The following is a 26,757-nucleotide window of genomic DNA, read 5'->3' on the forward strand; positions in this document are numbered from 1 at the left end:
GGATCGGTTTAGAGAAAGCTGGGCTCCAGGCTGGCAGGACGAGATTTTGGTTTGGCCGAGAGTCTATGGGAGGTGGCGGAAGGTGGTTGGACTTGGGCGGTGGGCACACAGTGCAATGCACAGATTTTGTATCATAGAAATGCACACTCTCGCCCTGGCCGGTGTGGCAAAGTGGGTTGAGCGTCCTCCCACGCACCCAAGGGCCCCTGGTTCCGTTCCCGGTCAGTGCACGCACCCAGGTTGAAGATTCGATTCTCAGTCGGGTGCATGCGGCAGGCAACCAATCGATGCTTCTCTCTCCCTCCCCTTCTCCCTTCCTCTATCTTTCTTTTAAAAAAATCAATGAAAACATATTTTTTAAATGAGAAAAAATGTCCACTTGAAGCCCATATGATCATATTAACCAATGTAACCCCAATACATTTTTAAAAAAGAGTCTACAGAGATGTCGAGGGAATGATCATGGAGGAGGGAGGTTGGAGGAACAGGCATTAGAGGTGACATCAATGGCAAAGAAGACAGAGGTGGACAGGTGATGGCCATAGTCACAGTGACTTAAAGAGTTAAGTGCAGCTGGCGTTAGAGGCAGCAGTTGCCCGGGCGGCGGGTGAGGGCGGGGGGCTAGGGCGGTGGCCAGATGCGCTTTGACGCGATATTTCCTCCCCGCCGGGAGAGGGCGCCACGTAAGGCGCCGAGAGGGAGCAGGAGGAGGACTCGGGGGAAGCTAGCGCGCGCCGGGAGCTGACGCATGCGCACAGGCCACAGCGCCCGTTCATCTCCCGTCTTTCTGGGCCAGGGGCATCTGTTGGACCCAGCGGAGGGCGTGATGGGTAACTGGGGCGGCGGGATACTCCCGACAAACCAGTTGGGGTTGGAGTTGGGGTCGACCCGCTTTCCTGGTCCTCTCCCCGCAGAGCTGACGTGTCCTGGGTTCCAGGGGGCGGGCCAGTTTGCACGGGACCGGAGGGTGCCGGGCGTCCGGGGCTGAGACTTTTCTGGGCGTCGTGGTGCAGTGTGGGGAGTCGGGGAGCATGGCTGCCAGCCCGGGAGTGCGTGCAGGTGTCGGGCCCTCGAACCCCCGGACCTGCCTGTCCCGTCGGCCTGCGGCTCCTGGAGGGGGGGCCGGGCCCGACTCCCCGTCTCTTCTCTCCTGCCCCGCAGCGGTGGGGACGGGCACGTCGCTGGCGCTGTCCTCCCTCCTGTCCCTGCTGCTCTTCGCCGGGATGCAGATGTACAGCCGCCAGCTGGCCTCCACCGAGTGGCTCACCATCCAGGGGGGCCTGCTCGGCTCCGGCCTGTTCGTCTTCTCGCTCACTGTATCCTCCTGCGGGGCAGCGGGGCGCGGGGTTCGGGGGTAGGAGGTGGGGGGGGGCGGGCCACGCAGGCTTGTGCCCACCCCGTGTCTCACACAGCTCTGCCCCGCTCCTTAATTCCCGCAACCCAGGCCTTTAATAACCTGGAGAATCTGGTCTTTGGCAAAGGATTCCAAGCAAAGATCTTCCCGGAGAGTAAGTAAAAATTGGGGGTTGAGGATTTGAACCCTCTCTTCCACCCCCCATCCCCCTCCCCCCACCTGAGTTTCCAGGCGCTTAGAAGGTAATGGTTGTTCAGGAGAAGGAAGTAGGTGGGTAAGGCCGTGGGGACAGATCACACCTTTGGATCCAGCACTTTAGCTCCTGGGATTGGAGCTGGGAAAGAAGGCCTCTGAAAGCGAGAAACTCGGTTGCCTTATGGCTGGTTCCCCGGGAATGTTTGAGGGGCGCAGGCGCGTGTGCACCCGTTTTGCATCCATCCATGTACTGGGGGTGGGGAGTGTGTGTGGGGGGGTGCGTTCCTTGTTCCCACCAGAAGCAGCAGCGAGAAGGACCGAGTTCACGAGGGTCCTGATGTGAAGGTGACCCAGTGTCAGTGAATTCTATCCGAGATGATTGTGAAGAGCCTAAGTGTTGGACACACCAAGTTTCTATGTGAGCAGGAGTCCTGACCAAATTAGAATAACTTTTAGGTGGCTTCCTGTTTGAAAGGACCCTTGTTACTGCTCATGCAATCGAGGTTTGATGTGATTTAGTTATTTATGGAGAATTAAGTTCATAAAGCAAATTAGGTGTCAAGGCCAGATCACACCAAGAATGCCGCATGCTCAGAAATTGCCCACAGAGGCCCTGCCCCTTCCTGTCCCAGCACAGATGCTGGGGCAGCCAAGGCAGTGGGGGCAGGGGCAGGGGTGGGAAGGGGGGTTCCCTTCTCACCACCCTGCCCTGATGCCTTCGCTGGGGCCGGCTGCCAGCTGCTTGTCCTCTGCCCTCACTGCCCCATGAAGCCACTGGTTGTGTTGGTCCTCAGTGGTCCCGGTGGACCTAGTGGTGGAGAAATATGGCTCCTCACACCTTTCTGCAGGAGAACTTTTTTTTCCCTGCAGGAGAACTTCTCGATGAAAGGAAAACCGCAGATTCATAGTTTTGGTGAACTCTTTGAAAAGTACATTAAAGATGAAAAGATTGTGCCAGTTGAGATAACTATCTGTGTTGTTTTTTTTTAAAGAACTCCAAGTTGCCTGGCCAGTGTGGCTCAGCATGGAGGTTCGATTCCCCATCAGGGCACATGCCCAGGTTGCCGGCTTGATCCCCAGTAGAGGGCGTGCAGGAAGCAGCTGATCAATGATTCTCATCAGTGATGTTTCTATCTCTCCCTCTCTCTTTCTCTCTGAAATTAATTTAAAAAAAATAAAAAAAGAACTCCAACTTTAAAAAAATATATGTTTTTATTGATTTCAGAGAGAGGAAGGGAGAGGGAGAGATAGAGGCAATGATGAGAGAGAATTATCCATGGGCTTCCCCCTACGTGCCCCCCACTGTGATTGAACTGTGACCTCCTGGTTTATGGATGGATGCTCAACCACTGAGCCACACCTGCCCAGGTTAACCATCAGCTTTTTTTTTTTTTAATATATTTTATTGATTTTTTACAGAGAGGAAGAGGGAGGGATAGAGAGTCAGAAACATCAGTGAGAGAGAAACATTGATCAGCTGCCTCCTGCACACCTCCTACTGGGGATGTGCTCACAACCAAGGTACATGCCCTTGACCAGAATCGAACCTGGGACCTTTTAGTCTGTAGGCCGATGCTCTATCCACTGAGCCAAACCGGTTAGGGCTAGCTATCAGCTTTTTAACGAGGGAATGGATCAGACAATGCCTGCCCATGCTCAGAAGAATAAATCCTTGATTGATGGGTTTCCCAGAAATCAGACAACCTTCGAAGTTGGAACAAGACCACAGATGGGAAGGCAGATTTGTTTTATTTAAAGTTTAAATTTATTTATTGATTTTAGAGAGAGAGAAACATTGATTTGTTGTTCCACTTATGCATTCATTGGTTGGTCCTGGTATGTGCCCTGAAGCCTTCGCAAACCTGGAGGATGCTCTTACCAGCTGAGCTGCCCGCCAGGGATAAGCAGATTTCTTTAAGGAGATTTAAAAACCACTGTACTTGGGTCAGAAAATCATATATCTTATAAGTGTTTTTGAAAATTTGACAGCAATGCGATCTCGTGTGAAGCCCTCCTCTAGGTCTTGCTCTCCACCGAGCCCTGCTGCGAGCGAGAGCTCCTTCCGTCCAGCAGCCCCAGGGCTTCTCCCTGTTAGATGTTGTTCCATGTGAATTGTCTTCATTTACTGGAGAGAAACCTTGTTGTGGGGCAGGGTTCTTGCCTCTCTTTTCCCACCGGGCAGGTGGGGTTTGCCCTTGCTTTCTGCCCCCCTCCCCCACTTTCTCTCCAGTCCTTCTCTAGCCCCTGAGCCTGCCCTGGCCTCATGGGGGTGTGTATCCAAACACTCTGCCCCATCCCATGTCCAGGGAGTGAGGCCCTCAGCGTCCACCACTGGCCAGTTTAATGAATCGATCCCCATTGGCTGGCTTCTGTTGAGAGGCCTTGACCCTCTTCCCAGAGAGGGAGCGAGCCGTGCCCTTTAGACTCTGTTATCACTGTTGCTTTTCCCTGGAAGGAGGCCAGGAGAGGGACGTTGGGTGATAGCTGGGGCAGAGCAGGTGCTGAGCGTGCATCTGCCCCCATGTCCTGGGCATCAGTAGGGCCATCTGCATTTTTCCGCTGTCGTCAGGCCACATCCCTCTAAGCAGGTTCCCCAAGATTCGGAAGGCCCCTCGGGAAATGCATTTACAAGGCAGGTTGGCGCCAACCTCAGCCCTCCACCCAGCCGTCTCTGGTGTCCTAGTTGCAGGCTGCCTGTACCTGACCTACCAATTAACCCTGGCGTGTACCTAGTATTCGGAATACTAGACATATGAATGCCGGCATTTCCATTCTGACCTCTACCCCTTGTGCTCTCTTGCCTCCCCAGTTCTCTTCTGCCTCCTGTTGGCTCTTTTTGCATCTGGCCTCATCCATCGAGTCTGTGTCACCACCTGGTAAGTGCCTGCCCGCTGGGTAAGGGGTACAGTGTCCTGTCCCTCGGGCCTGGACCGCCCTTTGATGGCTCCACCCTTCCCCATATTTCCCTCCCCCTCTCTTCTCCCCTTTCCCCCTCCCCATTTTCTTAAACCTGAGCCTGGATTGTTCTCCTGATGCTGGTGTCAGTCCTGGGAGGCACCAGGCTGGCAGCAGGCCCATTGATGCCGGGACCTTTTTGTCTCCGCCCTGTAGCTTCATCTTCTCCATGGTTGGTCTGTACTACATCAACAAGATCTCCTCCACTCTGTATCAGGCAACCACTCCAGTCCTCATGCCAGCCAAGGTCACTGGCAAGAGCAAAAAGAGAAACTGACCCTGAACACCAATAAAGTTGATTGTTTGTAGCTCTGTGAGTCGTGATAAGCTGCGGCCCTCTTTTGCCAATGCCTACATGGGTGTACAGAACGTGAGGGCACGTGGGCACCTGCTATTTCAGACCTTAAGGATGGTAAGGCTCATTTTTACCAAATTTTAGAGTGTCATCAGTGGCCAGGTGCTTTGCCAGGCACTGGAGTGGCATATGCTGTGTTTCATCGTGGAGGAAAAGTGCGCCAATGATCTGCAGTCTTGGCCTCTGAGAAAAGGGGTAAAGGCTGCAGTGCAGGGAGGCCTGTCAGAACTGGAGTAGCCCTGGCCGGTTTGGCTCAGTGGATAGAGCATGGGCCCGCAGACTGAAGGGTCCTGGGTTCGGTTCTGGTCAAGGGCATGTACCTTGGTTGTAGGTTCCCCGGCCCTGGGCGGGGTGTGTGCAGGAGGGTGTGTGCAATTGATGCGTTTCTCTCGCATCGATCTTTCTCTCGTTCTTCCTTCCACTCTCTCTAAAAATCAACGGAAAAATATCCTCGGGTGAGGATTAACAAAAAACCCTTGTTCTGGTGCCTTCGTTTTTCTTCTCTGTTTAGTAGCCAAGGGATTAGGAACTTCCTAATTTGTAGCCGAGTATGTAAAACAATAGGGACAAGGCCGTCCACCTTGGAACCCCCCACCCCATAGAAATGAAAGGTGTGGCTTCTTGGGTTCCACGCTGTCTGCGCTGCCGCGAGAAGCCGTGTCCAGAGCGCCTGTCCTTGGGCAGGAGGCGCACTCCGGGTGGAGTGGGTTTAGGGGTGCACAGTGCAGTACTGTGTTCTCTGCAGTGCCTGGTTGGGTTGGTGAAAGAACCTGCCCTTCCAGGACGTAAAATCCTGTGCATGGGATGTGCATGGGGAGGAAGACCCAGTGAAGATGAAGTGAGTCAGAGAACTGGTCAAGGATTAGAGCCACCCCACCCCCAACCTCCCTCCTCCAATTAGAGGCCCAGACCCTTCTCCAGTCCCTGGGTTGAGGGAGTGCTATGCAGTTTACCCAGAATTCCTGCAGAGGGCGCCGTGAGCTCACGTCTCCCGGAGACGAGCTGCAATCTGCAATCTTCCCTGGCGAGCCCACCCCAGGGCTGGGCCTCCCGTGGAAGCCAACCTTCCTGGAGGACCCAAAAGGCTAGCTCACTCGGGAGGGCTGAAGCCGGGATCAAGTCCTTGCTCCCCGAGGCTGGAAGCCAAGGCAGAGAGCTCAATGGAGATGCGAGCCTCCTGAGGGGATGGCGGCTCTAGGCTGCAGCTTACCTGCCGATGGTTGGGGGTTGCAGTATGGGCCCTGCACCTACGAGGTGGCTGGGCTGCGTCTGGGTCTCACTCTGTCAAACACTGATTTTGTCCGGCCCTGGGGTGGGAGCAGTGGGCAGAGGGCCAGGTGCCAGGCCAGGTGAGCATAGACACGGCTGGGAGTATCTGGCCGCCTGAGGGCACCTTGCCTCCCAAGATGAGAGCTTGGGAGGGGCCAGGCTAGGGGAGGAGGGTGGGGCTGGAGAGCAGGTGCCAGGGCACCCGCTGCGTAGGCACCAGGGACAGCAGGTGGCCCAGAAATAATAACCCCTTCCTCGGGGAAGGCATTTACAAGGCAGGGTGGCGCCAACCGCAGCCCTCCACCCAGCCGTCTCTGGTGTCCTAGTTGCAGGCTGCCTGTACCTGACCTACCAATTAACCCTGGCAAGGGTATCCTAGCCACCTATCACCATCATTAAGTAAGGGGGCGGGAGGCCTCCCGGCTTCTGGACTGGCAGGTGAGAAGGGCAAAGGTGCTAACCTCTTGGCCCTGGACTCCCGGGACTCTGCTCCCCCCTGAGGCTGCAGGCCTGGGAGAGAGAGGGGCGGTGGTCCCGCCCCTGGAGGGCAGAGGGAAGCCAGATGTTTCCTCCTGCCTCCTGCTCCCTCACATGTGGCCCCGACACCCGCGCCTGCTCCTGGAAACAGGAGTAAATAATACAGGGTGTGTGTGTGGGGGGGTGAATGGGGAGACTGGCCCAATCGGGCGCTCCTTGCCACAGGAGGGATACCATCACCAAGAAGGCAGTGTGAATGCGGGACAGGGCAAGCAGGCTCCCAACCCACAGAGGCTGGGCTCCCCTGGGACTGGCACTGGCGTGAGGGCACCCCTGGCATGCAGGGCACGCTAGAGGGTCAGGGCCGAGTAGTGGCGCTAAGACTCAGGCCAGCCCTTTCCGGCCCTTATTGTCCGTGGTGAGAACAGGACGCAGCCTCGTTCCCACTGCCCTCCTCCCGTCCCCGGCTCTGCCCCGGGAGGTTGGGAAGGGTGTTGGGAAACAAGGGAGCCAGAGACTGTTAGAGACAGAGATGCTGAGAGACACAGAGACACACAAAGGGGAAAGGCGCCGTCACAAGCGAGCATTGCCGTTCATTGTGAGCCCAGCAGGCCTGGGCACTGTGGGAAGCTGGAGGCCCTGCCCCCGGGAGCTCCAGGCTGGCCTGCCCTGTGCACAGTCCTTCTTGACTTAGGGTCACCACAGAGCTGCCTCCTAAACGAACAACGGCCCAGCCCCTTATGCAGGAGGTTGGTGGCACTTTCATTGCTCCAGTTCAGCAGACTGGAAGTTCCTGGGGCAGGGCCAAGGCCCCGAGTACCACCGGACAGCAGACAGCAGACAGCAAGACGCCAAACAGAGGCTGCTCTGTAATGCTGTTCGGCTGGGTTCCTGTGGAGGCAGGGAGAGAGCCCCTCTTGGCACTGGAATTAGGCACCCCATCACCTGCTGCAGGCCGCCCTGTGGCCGTATGGAGAGCTTTCCCTGCCCCGCCTGGGATGTGGGCGAAGGGGAGGCTGGCACCCTTCCTTCCAACTCTCCTACCCGGGCCCCCAGTTCTCAGCAGCGGCTCCCTGGATACAGGCCCCCAAAGATCCAGAGAGGTCCAGCTCCCTTCAACTACTGAGGCTCCAGATACACTTCATTTTATTTTTAAAAATTTTTATTGATTGACTTTTAGAGAGAGACAGAGACATCAATTCGTTGTTCCACTCATTCGTGCATTCATTGGTTGTTTCTTGTATGTGACCTGACTGGGCATTGAACCTGCAACCTCTTGGTGCAGGGGACAGAGCTCAACCAGCTGAGCCACGCCAGCCAGGCGACAAATGTTGTTTTTCCCTGTGTGATGACAACGACACCTTTAATTGAACATTTACCACTTGTCAGTCAATGTACTTGGTGCTTTACAGATATTCTCAATTTCAATGCTCTCATCAATCTCACTGCTCTTCATATTCCATGTGATGGTTAATTTTATGTCTCAACTTGGCTGGGCCATGGTGCCCAGATATTTGGTCAAATATTATTCTGGATGTTTCTGTGAGGATGTTCTTTAGTGAGCAGAGCAAATGGCCCTGCACCATGCGACTGGGCCTTACGGAGTCCATTGAAGGCCTACATTGAACAAAAGCCTGACCTCCCCAGAGCAGGAGGGAATTCTGCAGCAGACGCCTTTGGACTTGAACTGCAACACTTCTCCCTCCTTCACTTCATTCAGATTTTCTTGCAAATGTCTCCTTCTCAGTGGGGCCTTTGGACTGTGCTATGTAACATCGTACACTCTGTCACCCTATTAAATCCTTAAACTGGCTATATTTTTCTTCATAATACTTCTCGTTTCTTTTTATAGTAACTATGTATTTGATTGTTTCTTTTTAAAAATATATTTTATTGATTTCAGAGAGGAAGAGAGAGGGAGAGAGAGACAGAAACATCAATGATGAGAGAGAATCATGGATCGGCTGCCTCCTGGGGATCAAGCACACAATCCAGGCCTGTGCCCTGACCGGAAATCAAACCGTGACCTCCTGGTTCATAGGTCCAAGCTCAACAACTGAGTCACGCTGGCCTGCGGGCTGGGCTATTTGATTGTTTCTTGCCTGTCTCCCACCACTTCATGGAAAGCAGGGAATTTGTCTGCTTTGGTCAGTAGAACACTGCTTGATGTCTGGTAGGTGCTCGATACGTATTTGTTAAAAGAAGCAACAAGAACCCCATTAGCAACACACCACTGTCACACTCTGAGCTCTTTGCTGAAACTCAGCATCCATCCTGCCTCAATTCCAAATTGCTGACTCACCAGAGTCATCCAAAAGTTCCTCTCAGCTGCCGGCTGTGCCTAGTTCCTCTTCCCTTGGGCCATCTTTCTGTCCCGAGGCCTCTGGCTTACCTTGTCTAGGAAACCCTGACTCACCAGCCCCTTCTCCAATCCGGCAGGATCTCTGATCTACCGCGTCCTCCTAAAGCCTGCTGTAACTTTGTGCGTGTTCTTGTTGATTGTCTGTGTGTTCTCCCTGTCTCCCCAGTGGAACTGTGGGTGCCCTAAGGCCAGGGATGGAGCCAACACAGCCTGACCCCTTGGAAGCTTTGCCAAGAACCAGTAGTCACCTTGGCACCTGTGGGCACACAGAATGCTCTACTGCCTGACATCGATGCACACAGGCACATGTGGGGGTCAGCCACTCCTCTAAGGTGTGAAGCCGCTGACCTGAGGGACCAGCCCTTCCCCCCAACAAAATGCTTTTTTTAAAAAAATAGTTTTATTGATTTCAGAAAGGAATGGACAGGGAGAGAGAATCACTGGGAGGCTGCCTCCTGCATGCCCTGCACTGGGGATCGAGCCCACAACCCAGCCATGTTCCCTGACCAGGAATAGAACCGTCACCTCCTGGTTCATAGGTCAGTGCTCAACCACTGAGCCACACCGGTTGGGCCAGCACAGTCCTTTTAAGGGGTCTTTCATCGCCTGGCCACTTTTCCCGCCTCTTCTCCTGCCACTCCCCCAGGAATTGTCTTTGTCCCAGAAGCAGCCACAGAGGATTATTCACCATGGATTCCCAGCCTCTGTACCTTTGTTCAGACTTTCTCTTGGCGTCACATGCCTCCTGCCCCCACCTGAACCCCTCTTACTCACCTTTCCATCTAACTCCAGTGTGAGGGCCTCCAAGAAGCCTCCCCCAGGCAGTCCCTTCCTCTGTTGTGTGTGATCTTGCACGTTCCCATCGTCCAGGCACTTTAGACTGAAGGAAGTTGTCTCCCTCTGAAAGCAAAGCTTGCAAGAACAGAAAAGCCCAACAAATAGCTTCTCCGTCTGCAGAAGCAACTTGGCTCGGAAGATGGTTTGGGAATGATGGGAGGGAGGCCGGGGGCTAAGGTGAGTCCTCAGCCCTGACCTGTAACTACTGACAGCTATTCACAACAACAACAAGTAACTGACACCCACTATGTGCTTTCCAAATGCCACCAGTTGGTTTAGGTACCCTCCCTGCATTATCTCCTTTCATCTTAGAGCAACCCCATGAGGGAGGATCAATTCATTACTGATTCCATTGTACAGCTGAGAAACGGAGGCTTAGAGAAGGTAAGTTACTTGCCCAAGATCACATAGCTAAGTAAAGGAAAGAGCCCGGACACAAGCTCTGACAACTGGGCTCTAAAAGCCCCAAATGTTAACCCCCAAGCTGTACCACCTCTCATACTGTAACTACCACATGTATTGTGTCTGCCGAGGCAGTGGAGGGTGATGGTCTGCAAAAGGATGGACAGGAAGGCCATCAGGATCGGCTGGCTTTTGTGCAGTGCTATCCAAGGCCAAAGACCACGTGTCTGGCAGATGGTAGTTTCTGGAGTAGATATATTTCCTGGGACCAGGAGAGCTGGGTCAGTTTCCCTGGAGACCATCAAATGCTAACCTGTCTTTCCCTCTGTCCCTCATCTTATAATGATGGAGGGCTCGCTGGGTTTCCCACACTGTGCTTGTTCCTGGAGATACAATGGTCTTGGGTAGACCAAGCAGGGAAAGAAAAAACCTACAGCTTGCCCGGCTGGCCTGGCTCAGTGGTTGAGCGTAGACCTATGAACAAGGAGGTCACAGTTTGATTCCCAGTCAGGGCACATGCCTGGGTTGTGGGCTCCATCCCCAGTGTGGGGCATGCAGAAGGCAGCCGATCCATAATCTCTCTCTGTCTCTCCCTCTCCTTTCGTCTCTGAAATCAATAAAAATATATATTTAAAAAGGCACACACACACACATCCCTATTGCTCAACATCTATACAAGAGAGGTAATGGGTGCTCAGAGGAGAAAGATGGTGACCAATCCTACACCACAGTCAAAACCCAGGAAGGCTGCTTGAGCTAAACATGAGAGAAGTATGTCTCCACATTTTCTTGTGACAGATACAGGGTTTCACTTTTCACATTATTATTTTTTTAACGCACTGGGAATTAATTTTGGTATAAGGTGTGAGGTTGAATTCTAACTTAATTTACTGTTTCAAATGGTAAGCTAATTGCAAATGGTTTTTAAGCGATTCATCTTCCCTCACGTACCTGCGATGTCATATCTGTCATCTGATAAAGCGGTGTATGCTTGATCTATTTTTTCACTTTTTATTCTGTTCCATTGATCTTGGGAGGAAGGGACTTCACTGTGGTGGAAACTTCGCAGGCTCTGAAGTCGGTTTCCTTGGGCTGTGCCTCAGTCCCTCATTTGCGAAATGCAGACAATCCTAACGCCTACTTCATGCCACAGCTGTGGAGATGGAAGGAGATAATGCACCCAGAGTGCTCATTCCAGTGCCTGGCACAGAGCGATCCATCAGTGACCATCAGCCGCTGCGATGATCCCTATCTGCCTGTCCCTGGGCCATAACCCAGGAGGGTGAATTACTAAGCACGTAGCTGTGAGCTGATGAAACACCCTGCTGCTCACTGTGCGCATAACCTCAGGCAAGTTACTACCTTTTACGGTCTCTCTGTTCTGGCTCCCTCACTCGGAATGGGGACATGAAAGCATCTACGGCAGCGCGTTGTGAACATTAAGCCTGACCCCTCGATGAATGCTTATTCTTCCGCTGATTATTATTACAGCGTTATAATTTATTACCTGTCTTTATGTGTTGTAGCCCCTTCTCATTGTGTTTCCCCAAAAAATTTTATGGGGGGAGTAGCAAACATTCACAGCCAGGTCTACTGTGGGTGAATAAAATAGAATTTCTGGATCTGCAAAGTTGATGCCTAGCCCTTGACCTGCACTGAAAGTCATTGTGATCAGTGAGGTCTTGAGTGAGGAAGGAGTAGGATTTGGGATGGGGGCGGCACGGAATGGGGAAGGGGCTGGAGTGGGGTGCGGTTGAAATTCATATAGCAGGTTTAAAAAATGTTTTTATTCTGTCGTCATGCTTAATTTAACAAAAAACGTGCATAGTTTAAGAAGCCAACAAGTTCTACAAGGCATTTCATGAAAAATGGCATCCCCGCCCCCTCTCCCACCCCCGTCCACACTCCACCATAAGCCACTCGCAGGTCTACTGGCTGCTCCATGTGGCACTTGCCTCTCTATTTCTAAATAACATGCTTCTATTAGTATTTCTTCTTTATATTTTAATATAATCAATATACTGTCTGCGATGGAAGATGAGCATATAGTTCTCTCTAATCCTGACTCTCCTAATGTTCCCTCTCAATTAAAATATATTCCAAATTTTAGTTAAACCAATACTCAGTGTTTACAGTATTGAGCTGTGAAGATATTCTTCACAGCTGAGTTATGTAGTGTTTGTACTAAACCTGCTTTTATTCATTGATATGAAGGACAAGGGGCTGAGAAACTCCTTCTCTAAAATCGTAGTCACAAGCTTCGCTGCTTGGATCAGTGAGAATGGAACGTCCATTCTCATTTGCCTGGAGGTCTGAGCCACGTGGAATACTTTGACATAAAGAAGCAGCCTTGAATTCCAACCTAGATGCAAGGCTTCAGGTAATGGGGTTTTAGACACAACAGTAGATGTATCTTAATTAAGCAGTTATCTATTACATAATTAGCTAAAATTAATTATCTTAATTTTGTAGTTTCCAAGTGGACCCTCAGCCCAGGCTTGCTGTTGATTCCCTCAGTTATAGCTGTGCTTACCTTGAACCTATCAAAACGCTGCCTTGCTTACATATTACTTAAGCTCCACCTTTACCATATCCTGCGTAATGACCCTGTTTTTCCCTTTGATGCGTTGGTCCACATAGTTCTTCTGGTGTGTGTGCTTTCTTGCAGCAGCAGTAGACCTAACTCTGTCCAACACACAGTTCTGTTCCTACTGCTTTTTATCAAGAAGGCCTTGTATTAATTCTCTTTCCTTCCTTTTATAGCTCTTTATTTTCCCTAAAGTTGATAATTGCCTGACCTTTTCTTTTACTTGGTTTTCCATATCCCTATTAGGAATTCATCCCCCATACTCTCTGAAAGATGTATACACCTTCTCCCATAATTCCTCTGTCCCACACTTTTTCCTCTTAAAGACGCCTTCCTGGACCCTTCTTCCCCTGGCTCCAAGCTATACTGGTTTCTCCCCTGCGTTTCTTTTTAAAAATATGACAACCTTGCCCTGGCCTGGTAGCTCAGTTGGTTAGAGCATGGTCCCCATACGCCAAGGTGTGGGTTCATCTCTGATCAGGGCACATACTGGAAGCAACCACTGAATGCATACATAAGTGGAATGAAAAAATCGATCTCTCTCTCTCTCTAAAAAAAAAAAAAGACAACCTTTGTTCTAGCACCTATCTCAAAGCATCATGATTACTTGTCAGTGCATCCGTTTTTCCTGACTTCTCCTTAACTGCCCCTTCCACCCCAGGAGGGGCCATATGTCTTAATTTCTCTATTTCTCCAAAGTTTATCATGGCGCTCAAGAAACGTTCGAATGAATGAACGAACGAATGGAATTTGTATGTATAGGTGAAGCTCATGAATGATACTGCAAGGTTTAAGGGTGGCCTCAGGCTTTCTTTCTTTTTTCCTTTTTATTGAATTTATTGGGGTGACACTGGTTAATAAAATTATACAGATTTCAGGCGTACAGTGGCCCCAGGCTTTCTGCAAGGCCCACGCCAGCTTGGAGCGGGGCCCTAGGGAGAGAAGCAGCACCGAAGCCCTCGGGACCCAAGCTGCAGTCTCCGGAGCAACCAGCTTTAACTCAGAGGCCGGAAGGACCTTGGCCACGAGCCTTCCAGGCGCCGCCACGAGGACTACAACTCCCAGAAGGCAGCGCAAAGGCGGCGCGCGATCGGGGGCGGGGCTCCGCACGCTGACGTCAGACCCGCATGGAACCGGGAAGAGCCCTGCAGAGAGGTACGTGTAGGTTGCGGGCTGAATGGAGAGGGCGAGGAGGGTGGAGCGGCCCTCGGGGACGTGAGATGGAGGGGCCTGCTGAGGGAGAAGGACAGATGGGTCTCAGATGAAGCGGGGGTCGCGAGGTGGAAAGATGTCGAGCTCTGCTTGCTCTTCCCGCAGCGACCATGACGAAGTTAGCACAGTGGCTTTGGGCACTGGCGCTCTTGGGCTCCGCCTGGGCGGCCCTGACCTTGGGGTGCCTGGATTTGCCTTCTTCCTGCCGGGAGGTCCTGTGGCCACTGCCCGCCTACTTGCTGGTGTCCGCCGGCTGCTATGCCCTGGCCACTGTGGGCTATCGCGTGGCCACTTTTCACGACTGCGAGGACGCCGCCCGCGAGCTGCAGAGCCAGATCCAGGAGGCCAGAGCCGACCTGTCCCGCAGGGGGATGCGCTTCTGACACTCCTCCCACCCCTTTTACACCCGACAGCCGCTCCCTCCCACCCCCCATTAAAGAGAAGTTCACTTTCTAACTGTTCAGTATGGAGGATGGGGACTGGGGGTTGTGTGTACCAGCGGGAGGCAGCCAAGCGTTTACCTTTGCATTCTGCCGGGGTCCCTCCTTTTTGCTCCAAAGGAGGCAGAGACCCCTTCTCAAGACCTCAGGACGGAAATGTTTCACTTTTCCCGGCCTTTTAACCCCGTCAGGAAGTGCTTCTTGAAGCCTAACCTACATTCTTCTTCATAACATCCACGCTCTGTCCTTTTTAAGGCCTTCCTAGTGTTTTCTAGGTGGCTCTGGTCCTTTTATTTATTTTTACCTTTCCCCTCACACATGCTCTGGTTCTTTTAGTTCCCTTTTCTGAGCTAAGCCTCCCAGCCCAGGAATAACTCAGCCAGACAGCGCACCTCCACCCTTCACCAAACCCGGCAGGTTGAGAATCACCGCATAGAGAATGAGCCTTGATGGACAGGGAAAGGGCACAGTTTATTTTAAGGCACACTCTAAAGATTTCACCCCAACCCCAAAATTAAAAAATATAATCTCTAAAAAATAAGTGCTTCATCTCCCAGGTCCCACCCACTCTTCTAAGTCAAGCTCTTTCTTTGGTCCCCAGATTCTCAAAGTTGTCTCTTTTCCCATAACCCCTGGCACCGTGCAGCTGGTCAGCAGGAACGGTTGAAACAGGCTGGTTTGAACCTCTTTGGCAACAGGTGTCCTGTGGTCAGGTGAGCTGCCTCAGGTCTGTAGGAGCTGATAGTTCCTGTCTTGCTCCTGAGGGTACTTCCAGAAAAGCCAGAGGCGAATGACGCTAGTGAGGATTCCTGGGACGTTGGGCACCTGAAATCGCAGGGGCTGCCATGAGGAGAGGAGTTGATTTCCCACCGTGCACACCTGCCACCCCCTCCCTGCGCTGCTTACCATGATGTAGGGATCGCTGAGTCGAAACCCATAGAGGGTCCAGGAGGCAGAGGAGAGGAGGGTGGCAATGGTCAGTGAGAAAGAGAGACGTTGGGTTGATTTGGTCTGAATAACTCTGGCCTGTGGGGAAGGATGAAAGACACTCCTCTCCAGATACACATTAAGCTCCCACCGGGCCTAGTCATTTCCTCAGAACATAGGGCAGATAGCCTCCCCGGCCTTCTGCTGCCCGACCTTCCCCTCCTGCCTCCCACTCGCCCGCCTCGATTGCCCCGTCTCCTCCGGCCTGGAATCTTCCTACAGCCTCTGCTATGGGGGCCTGACCCTTCTTATCTCCCCACCTCCATGGACACGCCCACTCCCACTCACCAGGTCGGTCAGTGGTGAGAGGTACATGCTGATGGTGAAGACGCTGCAGAAGAGGCCCAGCTGCTGAAGCCTGGCCTCGATGTTGGGCACCAGGAGCCAAAAGTAACCAAAACCCAAGAGCAGGACCCCCAGCAGGGCCGCCGTCTGCAGGAGCTCAGCACCCTGCAGGGGAGAGAACAGCCTGGCTTCTCCGTGTGCCAGGAGCCTCCTGAGCCCCCACCGGAATGAATTCCTCCTGCCTCTCCCTGCTCCAGTCGGGGAGCCAGCCCTGGTCTGGGCCTCCAGGGTTGCACTTGTCACGGCCTTTTCCCCCCCAGTGGCCTGAGCCACCCACCACACTGGAGATCTCTAGGGGAGGGAAAGGTCTTTTCTGTGCGTTTGGTATACACGAGAGGAGCTTAATACGTGCTTGTGTGACTGAATGGGGAAGCAGCTCGTCATCTCATTCTCAGCCACTGGCCCTGGTTCTGAAGGAACTAAGGGAGACAAAAGCCCTTTCCCTCAGTGTGTTGAGCAGCAAGGCACCGTCCGGGCAGGCAGAGCTACCAGCCTTGCCCGAATAAGGGCCGGCTCCATGGAGGAAGGAGGGCTGCATGGGTGTGTGTGTGTGTGCGGGGGGAGGCCTTCTAGGAAAAGGTGGCAGTGCCAGCTTGTTAAGTCTTCCAGGAAGCACTGTCCTGCCAGCGCGGCAGGGCAGCCCAGGGAGGGGGTGCAGGGCGGGCCTCTACCTTCCGAGGGCAGTAGTGCAGGTACACCGAGATATACAGGGTCTGCAGCACAGCGCCCACGGTGTTGACCACGATCAGGGTGCCATCTCCCTTCAGGGTCCCGTAGCCCAGCCAGCTCAGGTTGCTGCAGGATGGAGGGAGGGACATTCGCCGAGGGGTTGACTGTGGGCTCTTCCAGGGCGCGCCCCCCCAGACAGTCTTTCCCGCCGCAGCCGTCACCCCTCTCACTTGACATCCGTGGTGAGAAAGGGCAGGAACTGGACGCTGTCCACTCTCCGGGTCATCCACATGTGCCTGAGGTCCGAGCTGTAACGGTGCCCCGAAGGAGGTGTGAGAGGGGAAGGCAGAGCCCCAGAGCCTGCATCCTCCCCCGACCACGGCGGACCCCGCTTCCGCCCTCCGCTCCCTGGCCTTGGAGTCAATGACCTGCCTCGCCCGGGTACCCCCGCCCCTCGACCCGATGCCACTGGGACCCCGGGTTCCGGACCCAGCCCGGGGCTGAGCCACGGCTCCGGCCCCTCTCGCTCCTTTCCCGGTCCTGGTCCTGCCCTGCCCGGCCCGGCCGCGCGCTCACAGGCCCGTGGAGAACATGCCGAGGGTGAAGACCACGCACACCCCGGAGAGCAGCGCGTCCGCGGCGCCCGCCTCCATCCCTCGCCGATCCGCTCCGGAGCGCGGAGGGCAGGCCTCTGGGCGCCGGGCTCCGACGTGGGGCCCGCCCCTGCGCGTCCCCCGGAAACTGAGCCGGAACCCGGCCTCCGACGCGGGGCGGGAACTCAGGCCCCGCCCCCTGGCCGCCCGCGAGGTTCCCGGTCCTGACGTCGCCCTCCGGGTCTCGGTCGGCCCGCGGCTCCGCGCACCCCTTGGTCACCCGGACCCCAGCCTCCGCTCTCCCGCGGGCCCGCGTGGTGACCTCAGAAGCTGGCTGGACCCAACCGGACCAGCCCGCTTCCACCCAGAGCTCCAGATCGGAACCTCGGCGGCCCCGGGCTTGGGCGGCTTCCCGTTTGCTGGAGCCTCTTCCCAGTCTCCGCCCTAAAGGACAGGGGTTGCGGGGATCGCCGGTTCTGGCAGGTGCCCTCTCCCTCGGCCACACCACCAACCTGGCGGGTCCACTGGAACCCGTATCATGTTGACCCTGACCTGCAGCTGGGGGACCCCCCTCCCCTAGGTTCCCACAAGTCTCCGTCCCGAGGCTGCCCGGACTCACCCGCTGCAGGAGGACCTGCCTGGCGTGCACAGCCCACAGCCCGCGCTGCAAGGTGGGGGTGGGCAGAGGTCTGCCAGGAGGAACTCCAGAGCGGGGCCAGCCTGGAACTCGAGAGGCGGTGTGGGGAACCCCCGTCCCCCACAACCCTGGGGAGGAGTACCCCACTTTGGTGAGGGGTATGTACTCTTTCTAGAGAGGGAAGCAAATTCAAACCCATGGCTACTGGTATCTCCATAGCAGGGACTCGAGGGTTATACCAGTTAGTATGGAGGGGCAGAAAAGCAAGTCCAAAAAGACTGACACATCTTTATTTTGACACAAATATAAAAAAATTCCAGTACAAACAACATATTTATATACAAATTCTGTACATCTGGGCCCTGCCCTCACAGCTACACTCCAGGAAGAGGTGGGCACAGCCCCCTGCTGGCACCGCTTTGGGGGTGCTGCCCCAGGGTAGAGGGTGCAGGGCTGGCTGCAGATCTCTCCGCAGCAGCTCCGCACATGGCAGAGGCTGGGGCCGCCGGAGCGTTCTGCCTCTCCAGCCGGCTCCCGGGCGGGAAGCTCCTGCTTTTCCTTCAGTCCATCCTGGCATCCTGGCTCTTTGTGGAAGGGGCGTCTTTGCCAAGTTCAGTGTCCTCCCACATGACCCCAGATCCCTTCCAGTTCAGCTCCCACCGCGCGCGTTTCTTAAGCGTCCATAGTTTTGTGTTTTGGTTTAAGGGCCGGAATGGCAGGGGAAGAACTGTCCGGCTTTGTCCGTCCTTCTGAGGTGGAGGCAGGGATGGCAATACCAGGCTTGCCGACCTCCCGTGGGTTGAAACCCTTAATACTGACCCGTTCTGAGGCTGCTGGGTGGCAGCTTGTGCTTGTGGCGGGAGTGGTTCCCAGCACTGGGGCTTGGGGAGGTGCCCCAGGATCGGCGAGGGGTGCCTGCCCCGGCCTTCTCGGCCCTGTTCCAGTCCTTAGGCGAGATGTGGCATCCGACGTCACAGGGTTTGCAGCAGCAGGAAGGGCAGGAGCAGCACAGCCCAGGCAAACGGGAAGAGGCGGGGGGCAGCGCTGTGACCGATGCTGTGTAGAACCTGCACCTCTGGGTCATCTGCGAGCGGGGAGGGCAGAGGTCCTCAGGTGAGCAGTCCCACTTTCTGGCACCAGCCCTCGGCCCAGCAAGGTTTCCCCCAGTCCCTGCCTAGCAAAGGAGCTACCTCCTGCACCCAACCTCCTCAAGCAGACCCCCTTGTTCGCCCCAGGTACCTACCGGCTGCAATTCTCTTTTCCTGTGGGTTGTCATGGGCCTGAGGACTGTGAGCTAGAACACAGAGGTGGCCATAGATCAGGTACTGCACCAGGGAGAGAGGAGTGGGCGTGCTGGGCTGGGCAGGCCGGGCAGTGAACTCCCACCACCCCAGGTCATCAGGGCCAGAACGGGGATGGAGGGAGGTTCACAGGACCCTGACACTCACTGGTTTTGCCGTCGACAGTCACCTTCAACCTCAAGCACCGGTCTTCTGCGTGGTGGATGGGTTTGGCTGCAAGATAAACCCGCACAGGATTAAGGAAGGGGAAGGAAACAAGTGCAAATGCCTCTCTGGCCCTCCTTTCTCAGTCCCTGCTCATTTGAATCCCTCTCCTCCCTCTAAGCTTTGATTCTTACCTTCCTTAGGTTTTGCCCACTTTCTGCCCCATGTTCTGCCCAGCCTCCTTTCTTTGGAATAACCCTTGGCTTTGGAGGTGGCGGTGAAAAGAACATGGCCACTGTCCCCTCGCCACAGTCCATCCGTCCTTCACTCCGCCCAGCTGGAAGCCGGGCGAGGCCTGCACGGTATATTCCCCTTACACGGGCATTTTGTACGCCCCCGGCCTAGGCACCACTGGAAGAGTAAGGCCTGCATGCATTCTACACAAAGCTGACCTTACCACTCTTAAAATCTCCCAGTGCCCTCAGGATAAACTCCTTAGCTCTCCTTAGGTCCCCGTGATTGGCCCTGTCCATCTCGCCAAGCTCGTATTTCCCCTCTTGAAAGTGTTCCTCCTACTCCAGCCACACGGAGTTCCCTGAAGATGTCATGTTCCCTTTGCACGTGTCCCCTCATGTGTGGCCAAGTCCTCTGCTTGTCCAAAGCTCTGGGAAACCAGGAGGCCTTCTCTGAGCCCCCCTGACCTGGAAGTACCAGGTCATCCCTCCAGGGCCCCCGTGTCCATGTCTCCCGTAGCATACTGCTCTAACGGCCTGTTACCCTGTGTCTCTTCCCAGCTTTGAGGACAGGGACCCTGTAGTGTTTATCTTTGTGACCAGAGTGCCAAGCTCAGTAGAAGCTCACTCCACATTTGTAACGTGAGTGAACAAAAACAGAGTCCAGGATTGGAGAGGCCCTCTGCGGCTTGACTCCCCACCAAGCAGGTCCCCGGGCATCTGCATCATGCCAGCTGCGTCCCCCGGTACGGGCACCTCCGTGCATGCCTCCCAGGCACTCACAGATGTAATAGTAGCTGTGTCCCTCTTTGAACTCCTTGCCCAGGGTAAAGGGTGTGAAGCGCAGGAACTTCTCCGACAGTTTCTCTGGGCCATGCCTGGCACTGGGGTGGTTGCACTGCCAGCGGACCTGTTCCTTGGATTGGGGTTGGCACAGCTGGTACTGCTCGAGCTCCACCAGGTATAGTGTATACTGCTCCATGGCACTGGCTGCCACAGAGTCATCCTCATAATGGGGACAGATGATGTCCAGGTAGTCATTCAGCTGCACGTGTACAGTGTAGTCCTCACTGCGGAACCTGGGCATGCGCGGAGGGGAAGGAAGCCAGCAGTCACTCAGGAGCCAGACCGGAGCCTGGAGTCTCCACATGTTCACACGACCCCCTCACTTTCACACGGACCCCCGCGCAGATGTTCTGACAATCTCAACTCCCAGTATTTACCGATCTCGATCTCTCAAGTATCTTTCCACCATTTCCAAACACCCCTCCACCATCCTTGTGTCCTATAACCCAATAAGTAGCATCCACTTAGTGTCTTTTAGGCAACAAGGCCCTTCCCATTCCCCCCTGATATTTACCCAAGGGTGGGCTTCTAAATATTTCCTTAGCTCACTCAGCATTCTCTTCTACCCGTAAATATTTCCCCAAATGTATTCTTTTTTAAAAAATATATATTACAGAGAGGAGGGAGAAGGATAGAGAGTTAGAAACATCGATGAGAGAGAAACACCGATCAGCTGCCTCCTGCACACCCCCTATTGGGGATGTGCCCGCAGCCAAAGTACGTGCCCTTGGCCGGAATTGAACCTGGGACCCTTGAGTCCGCAGGCCGACGCTCTATCCACAGAGCCAAACTGGTTAGGGCTCCCCAAATTTATTCTACCAGGTGTGCCTTTAAATGCTACTGGACCCAGTCTGAGACCCTTCCGGCCCATTCCATCCTCAGGGTCCAAGCAGCCCTTCCTCTTTACCAGGCTACACGGGCCCCAACACCCTTATGTCTCATTTCTCTTACTCCCTTCATTTCCCGCCCTCACCCATTGCATATCTCACATCTCTCAGCTCCATGTCCCCCCAAACCTCCCATACACCCAGGCCCACAGATAATGCCTGAATCCTTGAAGTTAAATCACTTTCATCCATTCATTCATTCCCCTCAAATCTCTCCTTTGAGCTACTTAACATGATGCTCAGGTCTCCTTGTCCACTTTTCTCCAAGCACCCACAACACCATTGCCCCTCTCTCCGCAAAAGCCACACAACCAGCTGTGAGGTGAGCCCCAGAAACGGCGGGCGTTCTCGCATCTGAGGTTACCTCGCCTCCCAAGGTGGAGCCAGCTCCCCTCCCCCAGCCCATTCCCTACAGGCTCACAGGCTCCAGCCTGACTGCCCACCAGTCCCTCCCCCCAGCTCCAGACACCTGGCTCCAGTCTGGGTGGGGTCCTGCAAGGGGGAAAAGTGCCTCCTCACCTCCCTCTCCAAGCTGGTCAGCTTCTCTGAATTCCCCTGAGCACTGTCAGCTAGAGACTCAGCAGGCTTGGCTGCCAACTTGCTACAAACCAAAGCCCTGGGCACGGGCGGTGGGAGGAGTGTCGGGAATTAGGCCAAGGCCTTGGAGGTGGGCACCCACTGCCCAGTCAGCATGACCCCTAAGAGGCCTGGCCTTGAGGGTGGCGTGTCAGTTCTCAAGCTAGGCTGACCAGGGCCCCTCCCCCACCCTGGGGAGGAGAAGGAGAGTGAGAGAGGCTGGGAGAGAGAGAGAGAGAAGCAGAGAGAGGCTTTTAAAATTCCTCTCTGGAGAGATAAACATAGAAGCCATTTCAGAACAGGTATTTCAGCTCGGCCTGGCATCCTTCCCCCATTCCAGTGAAGGGCACTGACTCATTCCTCATCCACCTCTGCCACCCTCCCTGGCATTCACGGGAGTCCGTGAAAATTTACCTTGTCAAATGTGGACCCCAGGATGGCACAGTGTCCACTGGCCCTGGGCACTTGCCCCCAGGCAAAGGGGGCTGGCAGGTCTGAATGGGCAGGGTACTTGTCCCTCCAGCACCAAGGAGGCCCGTGCCCAGCTCGCAGTTGCACCACCCTTCCCACGCTGCCCCCTCCAAGATCCCAGGGCCGATGGATGCTCGCTGCCCTGAGTCACTGTGCCAGCCTCACACCCGCCTAGCTCCTTGCCACCTCATCCTCGGCCCTCAGCTGGGCCTAGCTTGGCTGCCTGCGGACTCCAATCTGGGCTGGCTTCTCTTTAGTCCTGGGTATGGTCGGGGTGCATGTGGCCAGATGAACAGGGCAGAACTCTGCTTGGTGGGGGCACCCGTCACCCCCTTCCTGGGGTACAATCTGCTCCACTTAGGACCCTTTTGACTCTTGCTTCCCATCTGGGAAAGGGGGGCAGTGGCGTCAGGGAAGGCGGGGAAAGGGGCAAGGAAGAGGCTCCTTCCTGAAAGAGAGGAAACCTGGGAGCTTGGGAACGGAAAAGGCCAGGGTCACCCCCTCCCTACTCACAGCTTCCTGTCCCCTCCTCCTCCTTCAGCCAACACCTGGCATGGGCATAAACAGGGACTTTGCTCTCTCCCACTAGGACAAGATTTGGTCAAGAAAGCAAAGAGCAGACAGCAAGGAGTGGGGTGGGGGAGGGCTGACTGGGCTGCCCCTTTTAAATCATGGGCAAGAGGGGACTGCCCTCTGGGGTTGGGGCTAGCTGTTCTCACCCAGCATGCCACCGGCACAGACCCTCTCACCCAGCAGTACTGCGGCAGGGCCGGAGGAGGCTGGCACAATGTCTTCATTAGGGGGGTTGGGGGGGGGCAGGCGCACTAGGGCTGGGGCGGGGGGGGCCAGCTGAGTGTAGTGTTTTTCCTGACCCCAAGCTGTTCAGCCCTCCTCGCCATGCTTCTCCCTACCCCTCCCCTCCTGTTTCTCCACAGATATTGTTCCCATAACTTCAGAAAACTCAAGGGCGAGAACAAAGGGTCCCACGGAGCTTCTTCAGTCCAGGACCATTTGCCTCGGGGCCCTAAAACTGCCCAGGAGGAATTAACTCCTCCCTGCCCGGAGCCCTGGGTAACCTTTTAACCCCTTCCATGCTGTCTGAGCTTTTCCCATGACCTCCTCCCCCATCTCTTTAGTTTTACTACGTGAACCTCATAAACAGATGACTACCTTCGCCTGCTCACCCACAGCGCGTGCCTCACTCCTGTCATCTCTAAAGAGCCCTTGGTGGGGAACTTCCCACTATCACCTTAAGTACAGAATGAACCTTAATGGCGCAGCCCCGGCCCTCCTGAGAGGTCCTTCTAGGATTACAGCGAGCATTCGGCTTCCTCTTGGTGTCATGCCAGGTACCTGTCAGTGTGGGCAGATGCCCAAGTGACAGACAAGGAGAGGGGTACAGGCTTTGGTGGTGGGGGGACGGCAACAAGGGCCCTGGTGGCCAGGGAGGGTGGTTGGTCCGGGCGGGAGGCATGGTCAGTTCAGCATGGGTGCCTCGCTTCGGAGGAGAGGTGCCACCGGGAAGGAGAGGAGGGACAGAAATAGAAATAGGAAGCAGACACGGGCAGGTTCCTACCCTGGGTGGCCTCCTCCCAGGTCCGGGGGAGAAGTGAGGGCAAACACATTTAAGGAATCCCTCCCGCCTCTGGTCGCCACCCCAGGACTCCAGTCAGGGGCTGGCTGGAACAGTTAGCCTGGGGTCAGCCTGGGTGCAGGGGCAGTGCCACCGGACGCCCTGTGGGCCGGAGACTCGGGCTTACTTGGGGTTTGAACTGTTCCAGAAGACGGTGTGGCGGTCGGCAGCGGCCAGACTGTAGCAGAGACCCAGGAGCGGGGCCCAGAGGAACTCCATATCGCGGGGCCCGTCCAGGCCGGGCGGGGGCGAGGGGCTCGTCAGGGTCCGGGCTCCCGCTGGCTTTCTCTCCGGCGCAGTCGGCTCAGCACTCAGATTTCGCAGTCGGCACTGGGCTCACCGATTTGGCTCCAGCGCCTCCGGACTCCGCCTTTTGGGCCAGCGCCGCCCGACACCCCGCCCCGCCCCCCGCCCCGCCCGGCGCGCTGCTGCCCTGGGGCCTGGGGACTGGGGAGGTGGAGGAGGGGAGCGCCGGCGAGGGGAGCCGAGCGCGCGACTGCGCCCGGGCCGATCCGCCACGAGCTGCGTGTGCGCTCACTTGCGGGTCTGTGAGCCGCTTTCTGGGCCTGTTCGGGGCGGTGGGTCTGTGTCCCCCCCCCCCCCGCAGAGCCGCGTGCGGGAGAGGGAACCGGCAGCTCTGCGAACACGCGGGGGCGAGACCCGGCTTTTGCGCGCAGCGCGCGGGTCTTGCCGGGCGCCAGGTGGTTGACAGGTCCCGCACGGTTCCCGAGCTGCCCCTCCCCGGCTCCCCGCGTTCCCACACTCTCCCCGCCACCCCCCAGGGCCGGGCTGCGCTCAGCTGCCCCTCCTCAAATACGCGGCTGTTTGTTTTTGTTGGGTTTGTCAATGTTGGCTTTGTTCGGGAGATTGTGTCATCGCCTAGATGCCGGGAATCAAGTGTGACCCTGAGTGAACAAGTGTGTAACGTGTGTGGCCGGGGGTTAGGGCGCACCTCTGTGCCTGTGAGAGGGGGAGGCACATCCTGGGCCCGCGATAGGGTCTGCTTCTGCTTCTAGTGCGCCCTTTGGCGTGTGCGTGTGCGTGTGCGTGTGTGAACACACGTGTACACCATGGAATGGGCTCTGAATGTGGACGGTGAGAATCTGAGCATGAAGAGCGCCTAACCACACATGTGCATCTGGCATGTCAGATCCCTGTGACGGTGTGCGAGGGTGAAGGCATTTGAATCCGTCACAGCTGCGTCTGGGGTGGGGGAGCGTGTGAAACTTGGACGTGTGTTTGCTAATGCTGTACGAAGAGGAAGGCAAAGTGCACAGGCCAGCAGGGTGTGTGGGGTAGGGTAGGGGGCAGGAGTGTTTACGTGGGTCCCGGGGCTGGGCAGTTGGGTCTCCGAATCATCAGGCTCCAGAACCCAGCTCGGCCCCCTCCCCGCGCCCCGTAAACAAACCCACTGGAATTCGCTGGTGCTGCGGGGAGTGTGTGTGTGGGGGGTCGCTCCTCGCAAGGGTCTGTGTCGTATGGAGGGGAGCCTGCCGCCCAGCTCGCGGGGAGGAGCGGCCGCGCAGGTGCTGGATGGGGCTGGCGTGTCTGCCGGGAAGGGCCGAAGGCTGTGCGCCCGGCGGCGGGTGCGCGCGCCCCCGGTAGGTGTCGGAGTGAGTGTGCGCGCACCCTGGCCAGCCCTCCACGCAGCTGCGCGGCGCGGGAAGCCGCAGGCTCCGGGCCTCCCCTTCCCCCCCGGCCGGCGCGGGCCCCGCTTCCCCGGTTCCCAAGCCGTTTCATCCTTCTCTTTTACGGCCAGGGCTGGCGACAGCCCCTGTAATTACTCAGGGCCCGGACGCCAAGGCTAGACCTGCACTGACCCCGTGGGGAGGGGCCTGGGGCGGAGGAGGGCCCCGGCTGGCTCCCCGCCCCGCCCCCCCCTCGGGGCGCAAGTGCATGAGGTCGGACGTGCCGGGCGGACCGTAAATATTTACCCATTGCCTACTAAGGTCTAGAGACCTAGCTTTGCGCGCCTTCTGCCCCTCCCCCGCCTCCACCCCCTGGCTCGCTCCTGCCCCAGGAGACGTGTCCAGCCCGGGGTTTTACCGACCCGAAGCCCGCCCCTCCAGCCGGGGCCGAAGTCTACCCGCCGACCATCTCCAGGGCGGCGCCTCACGCGCTTTTTACTCACCTGGGAGGTCACCTGGGTGTCGGCCTCCCACGTGCCCAACGAGAGATTATCCCGTCTGTGTCCCACGGAATCGAAGCGCCACGAGGGCAGGGCGTTTGGTGCCCTGCTGCGCTGCCCACGCCTGGCACAGCACTGGGCACACTAGTAGCTGGTCAATAATTGTCTGTTGAGTGGGTGACTTCACTGTTTAGTTAAGGTACTTCTACCCACTTCCTGCTCTGAAAAGACACGGAGAGGGGTTCAGGAGGGGAGCGGAGGGGTGATGGCAGCTCCACAGAGAGGGTAGCCCAGGGTTGCCCCCTGGAGGAGATGGTTTGGGGCACATTCCCCCTTTTCTCTGATTGATGGGACTGCAGGGCGGGAACGCGTCGGGTCCCTCGGCTGCGCTGCTAGGTCGGGCAGGTTCAGGCTCGCTCCGCCCAACCCGGCGGGGCCACGGCGGCTCCCCGCCCTGCCGGCGTCTCGGTGGAAAAAAGGTGTGTGTGTGTGTGGGGTGGGGGGGGGCTGGAAGCACGAACGGAACACGGAGCCTCCTTCCCCGGCCTGGCGCTTTCCCCAGCGTTCTCACTGCAGGCTTTGCTCTCATTACTCTCCTATGCATATATCTTTGTGTTTGGGGGTCGTGTTTCAGACCTAATGGGGCACCCATTAGGGGCCGGGTGTTGTAATTAGCCACGAAGGTAAGGCGGCGACAAGATAACATTCCTGCCCTTGGGGAGCCTCCGGACCCGTAGGGGACAGAGACAAACCACTATTTACACAGCAAACTTGGCTGGAAGCGTCAGAGCGCAGACTGCAGATCCACACTCCGGAGCCGCTGCGCCGCCTGCTGGACGCAGAGGGGAGGTGCAGGCACTGC

The 26,757-nt window shown here is 56.1% G+C and overlaps 4 protein-coding genes across 10 annotated transcripts; 2 read left to right on the forward strand and 2 right to left on the reverse strand.

Moving 5' to 3' along the window:
- Positions 1-672: 672 nt before the first annotated feature.
- Positions 673-4,812, forward strand: KRTCAP2 (keratinocyte associated protein 2). Its single transcript, XM_059675561.1, has 5 exons — positions 673-830; positions 1,162-1,316; positions 1,445-1,508; positions 4,359-4,425; positions 4,661-4,812. The coding sequence occupies exons 1-5, from the start codon at positions 749-751 to the stop codon at positions 4,779-4,781; spliced, it is 489 nt and encodes a 162-aa protein (XP_059531544.1). The 5' UTR covers positions 673-748; the 3' UTR covers positions 4,782-4,812.
- Positions 4,813-13,859: 9,047 nt separating this feature from the next.
- DPM3 (dolichyl-phosphate mannosyltransferase subunit 3, regulatory) lies at positions 13,860-14,461 on the forward strand. The gene is made up of 2 exons (XM_059674383.1): positions 13,860-13,948; positions 14,111-14,461. Exons 1-2 carry the CDS (start codon positions 13,921-13,923, stop codon positions 14,386-14,388), a joined length of 306 nt encoding a protein of 101 aa, XP_059530366.1. The 5' UTR covers positions 13,860-13,920; the 3' UTR covers positions 14,389-14,461.
- Positions 14,462-14,897: 436 nt separating this feature from the next.
- SLC50A1 (solute carrier family 50 member 1) lies at positions 14,898-17,193 on the reverse strand. Of its 6 annotated transcripts, none has more exons than XM_059674378.1 (6): positions 17,042-17,193; positions 16,677-16,754; positions 16,449-16,572; positions 15,721-15,882; positions 15,352-15,471; positions 14,898-15,285 (listed from the first exon to the last, which is right to left on the reverse strand). In XM_059674378.1, exons 2-6 carry the CDS (start codon positions 16,736-16,738, stop codon positions 15,169-15,171), a joined length of 585 nt encoding a protein of 194 aa, XP_059530361.1. In that variant the 5' UTR covers positions 16,739-16,754; positions 17,042-17,193; the 3' UTR covers positions 14,898-15,168. The 6 variants fall into 6 exon arrangements, with proteins under 6 accessions (XP_059530361.1, XP_059530357.1, XP_059530356.1 ...); XM_059674374.1 differs by having other exon boundaries at positions 14,898-15,270; positions 17,023-17,170; XM_059674373.1 differs by having other exon boundaries at positions 17,023-17,170.
- A 757-nt stretch (positions 17,194-17,950) lies between these two features.
- EFNA1 (ephrin A1) lies at positions 17,951-24,126 on the reverse strand. Of its 2 annotated transcripts, XM_059674379.1 has the most exons (5): positions 23,895-24,126; positions 20,138-20,433; positions 19,125-19,190; positions 18,920-18,970; positions 17,951-18,760 (listed from the first exon to the last, which is right to left on the reverse strand). In XM_059674379.1, exons 1-5 carry the CDS (start codon positions 23,984-23,986, stop codon positions 18,648-18,650), a joined length of 618 nt encoding a protein of 205 aa, XP_059530362.1. In that variant the 5' UTR covers positions 23,987-24,126; the 3' UTR covers positions 17,951-18,647. The 2 variants fall into 2 exon arrangements, with proteins under 2 accessions (XP_059530362.1, XP_059530363.1); XM_059674380.1 differs by lacking the exon at positions 18,920-18,970.
- Between the last annotated feature and the right edge of the window lie 2,631 nt (positions 24,127-26,757).

Source organism: Myotis daubentonii, chromosome 18, assembly GCF_963259705.1.
Source record: "Myotis daubentonii chromosome 18, mMyoDau2.1, whole genome shotgun sequence".
NCBI lineage: Eukaryota > Metazoa > Chordata > Mammalia > Chiroptera > Vespertilionidae > Myotis > Myotis daubentonii.

What these genes read in the sequence shown, in the direction of transcription:
- KRTCAP2 (XM_059675561.1), top strand. Translation starts at nt 749, where the DNA reads ATGCGCACAGGCCACAGCGCCCGTTCATCTCCCGTCTTTCTGGGCCAG. An exon ending in CCCAGCGGAGGGCGTGATGG is followed by an intron (nt 831 to 1,161) that starts GTAACTGGGGCG and finishes CCTGCCCCGCAG; the next exon opens with CGGTGGGGACGGGCACGTCG. An exon ending in AGCAAAGATCTTCCCGGAGA is followed by an intron (nt 1,509 to 4,358) that starts GTAAGTAAAAAT and finishes TTGCCTCCCCAG; the next exon opens with TTCTCTTCTGCCTCCTGTTG.
- DPM3 (XM_059674383.1), top strand. Translation starts at nt 13,921, where the DNA reads ATGGAACCGGGAAGAGCCCTGCAGAGAG. An exon ending in GGGAAGAGCCCTGCAGAGAG is followed by an intron (nt 13,949 to 14,110) that starts GTACGTGTAGGT and finishes CTCTTCCCGCAG; the next exon opens with CGACCATGACGAAGTTAGCA.
- SLC50A1 (XM_059674373.1), bottom strand. Translation starts at nt 17,099, where the DNA reads ATGGAGGCGGGCGCCGCGGACGCGCTGCTCTCCGGGGTGTGCGTGGTC. An exon ending in TGCACTACTGCCCTCGGAAG is followed by an intron (nt 15,883 to 16,448) that starts GTAGAGGCCCGC and finishes TCTCCCCTGCAG; the next exon opens with GGTGCTGAGCTCCTGCAGAC. An exon ending in TCAGCGATCCCTACATCATG is followed by an intron (nt 15,286 to 15,351) that starts GTAAGCAGCGCA and finishes TCCTCATGGCAG; the next exon opens with CCCCTGCGATTTCAGGTGCC.
- EFNA1 (XM_059674379.1), bottom strand. Translation starts at nt 23,986, where the DNA reads ATGGAGTTCCTCTGGGCCCCGCTCCTGGGTCTCTGCTACAGTCTGGCC. An exon ending in GACTGTCGACGGCAAAACCA is followed by an intron (nt 18,971 to 19,124) that starts GTGAGTGTCAGG and finishes TCTGTGTTCTAG; the next exon opens with CTCACAGTCCTCAGGCCCAT. An exon ending in GGAAAAGAGAATTGCAGCCG is followed by an intron (nt 18,761 to 18,919) that starts GTAGGTACCTGG and finishes CCCCGCTCGCAG; the next exon opens with ATGACCCAGAGGTGCAGGTT.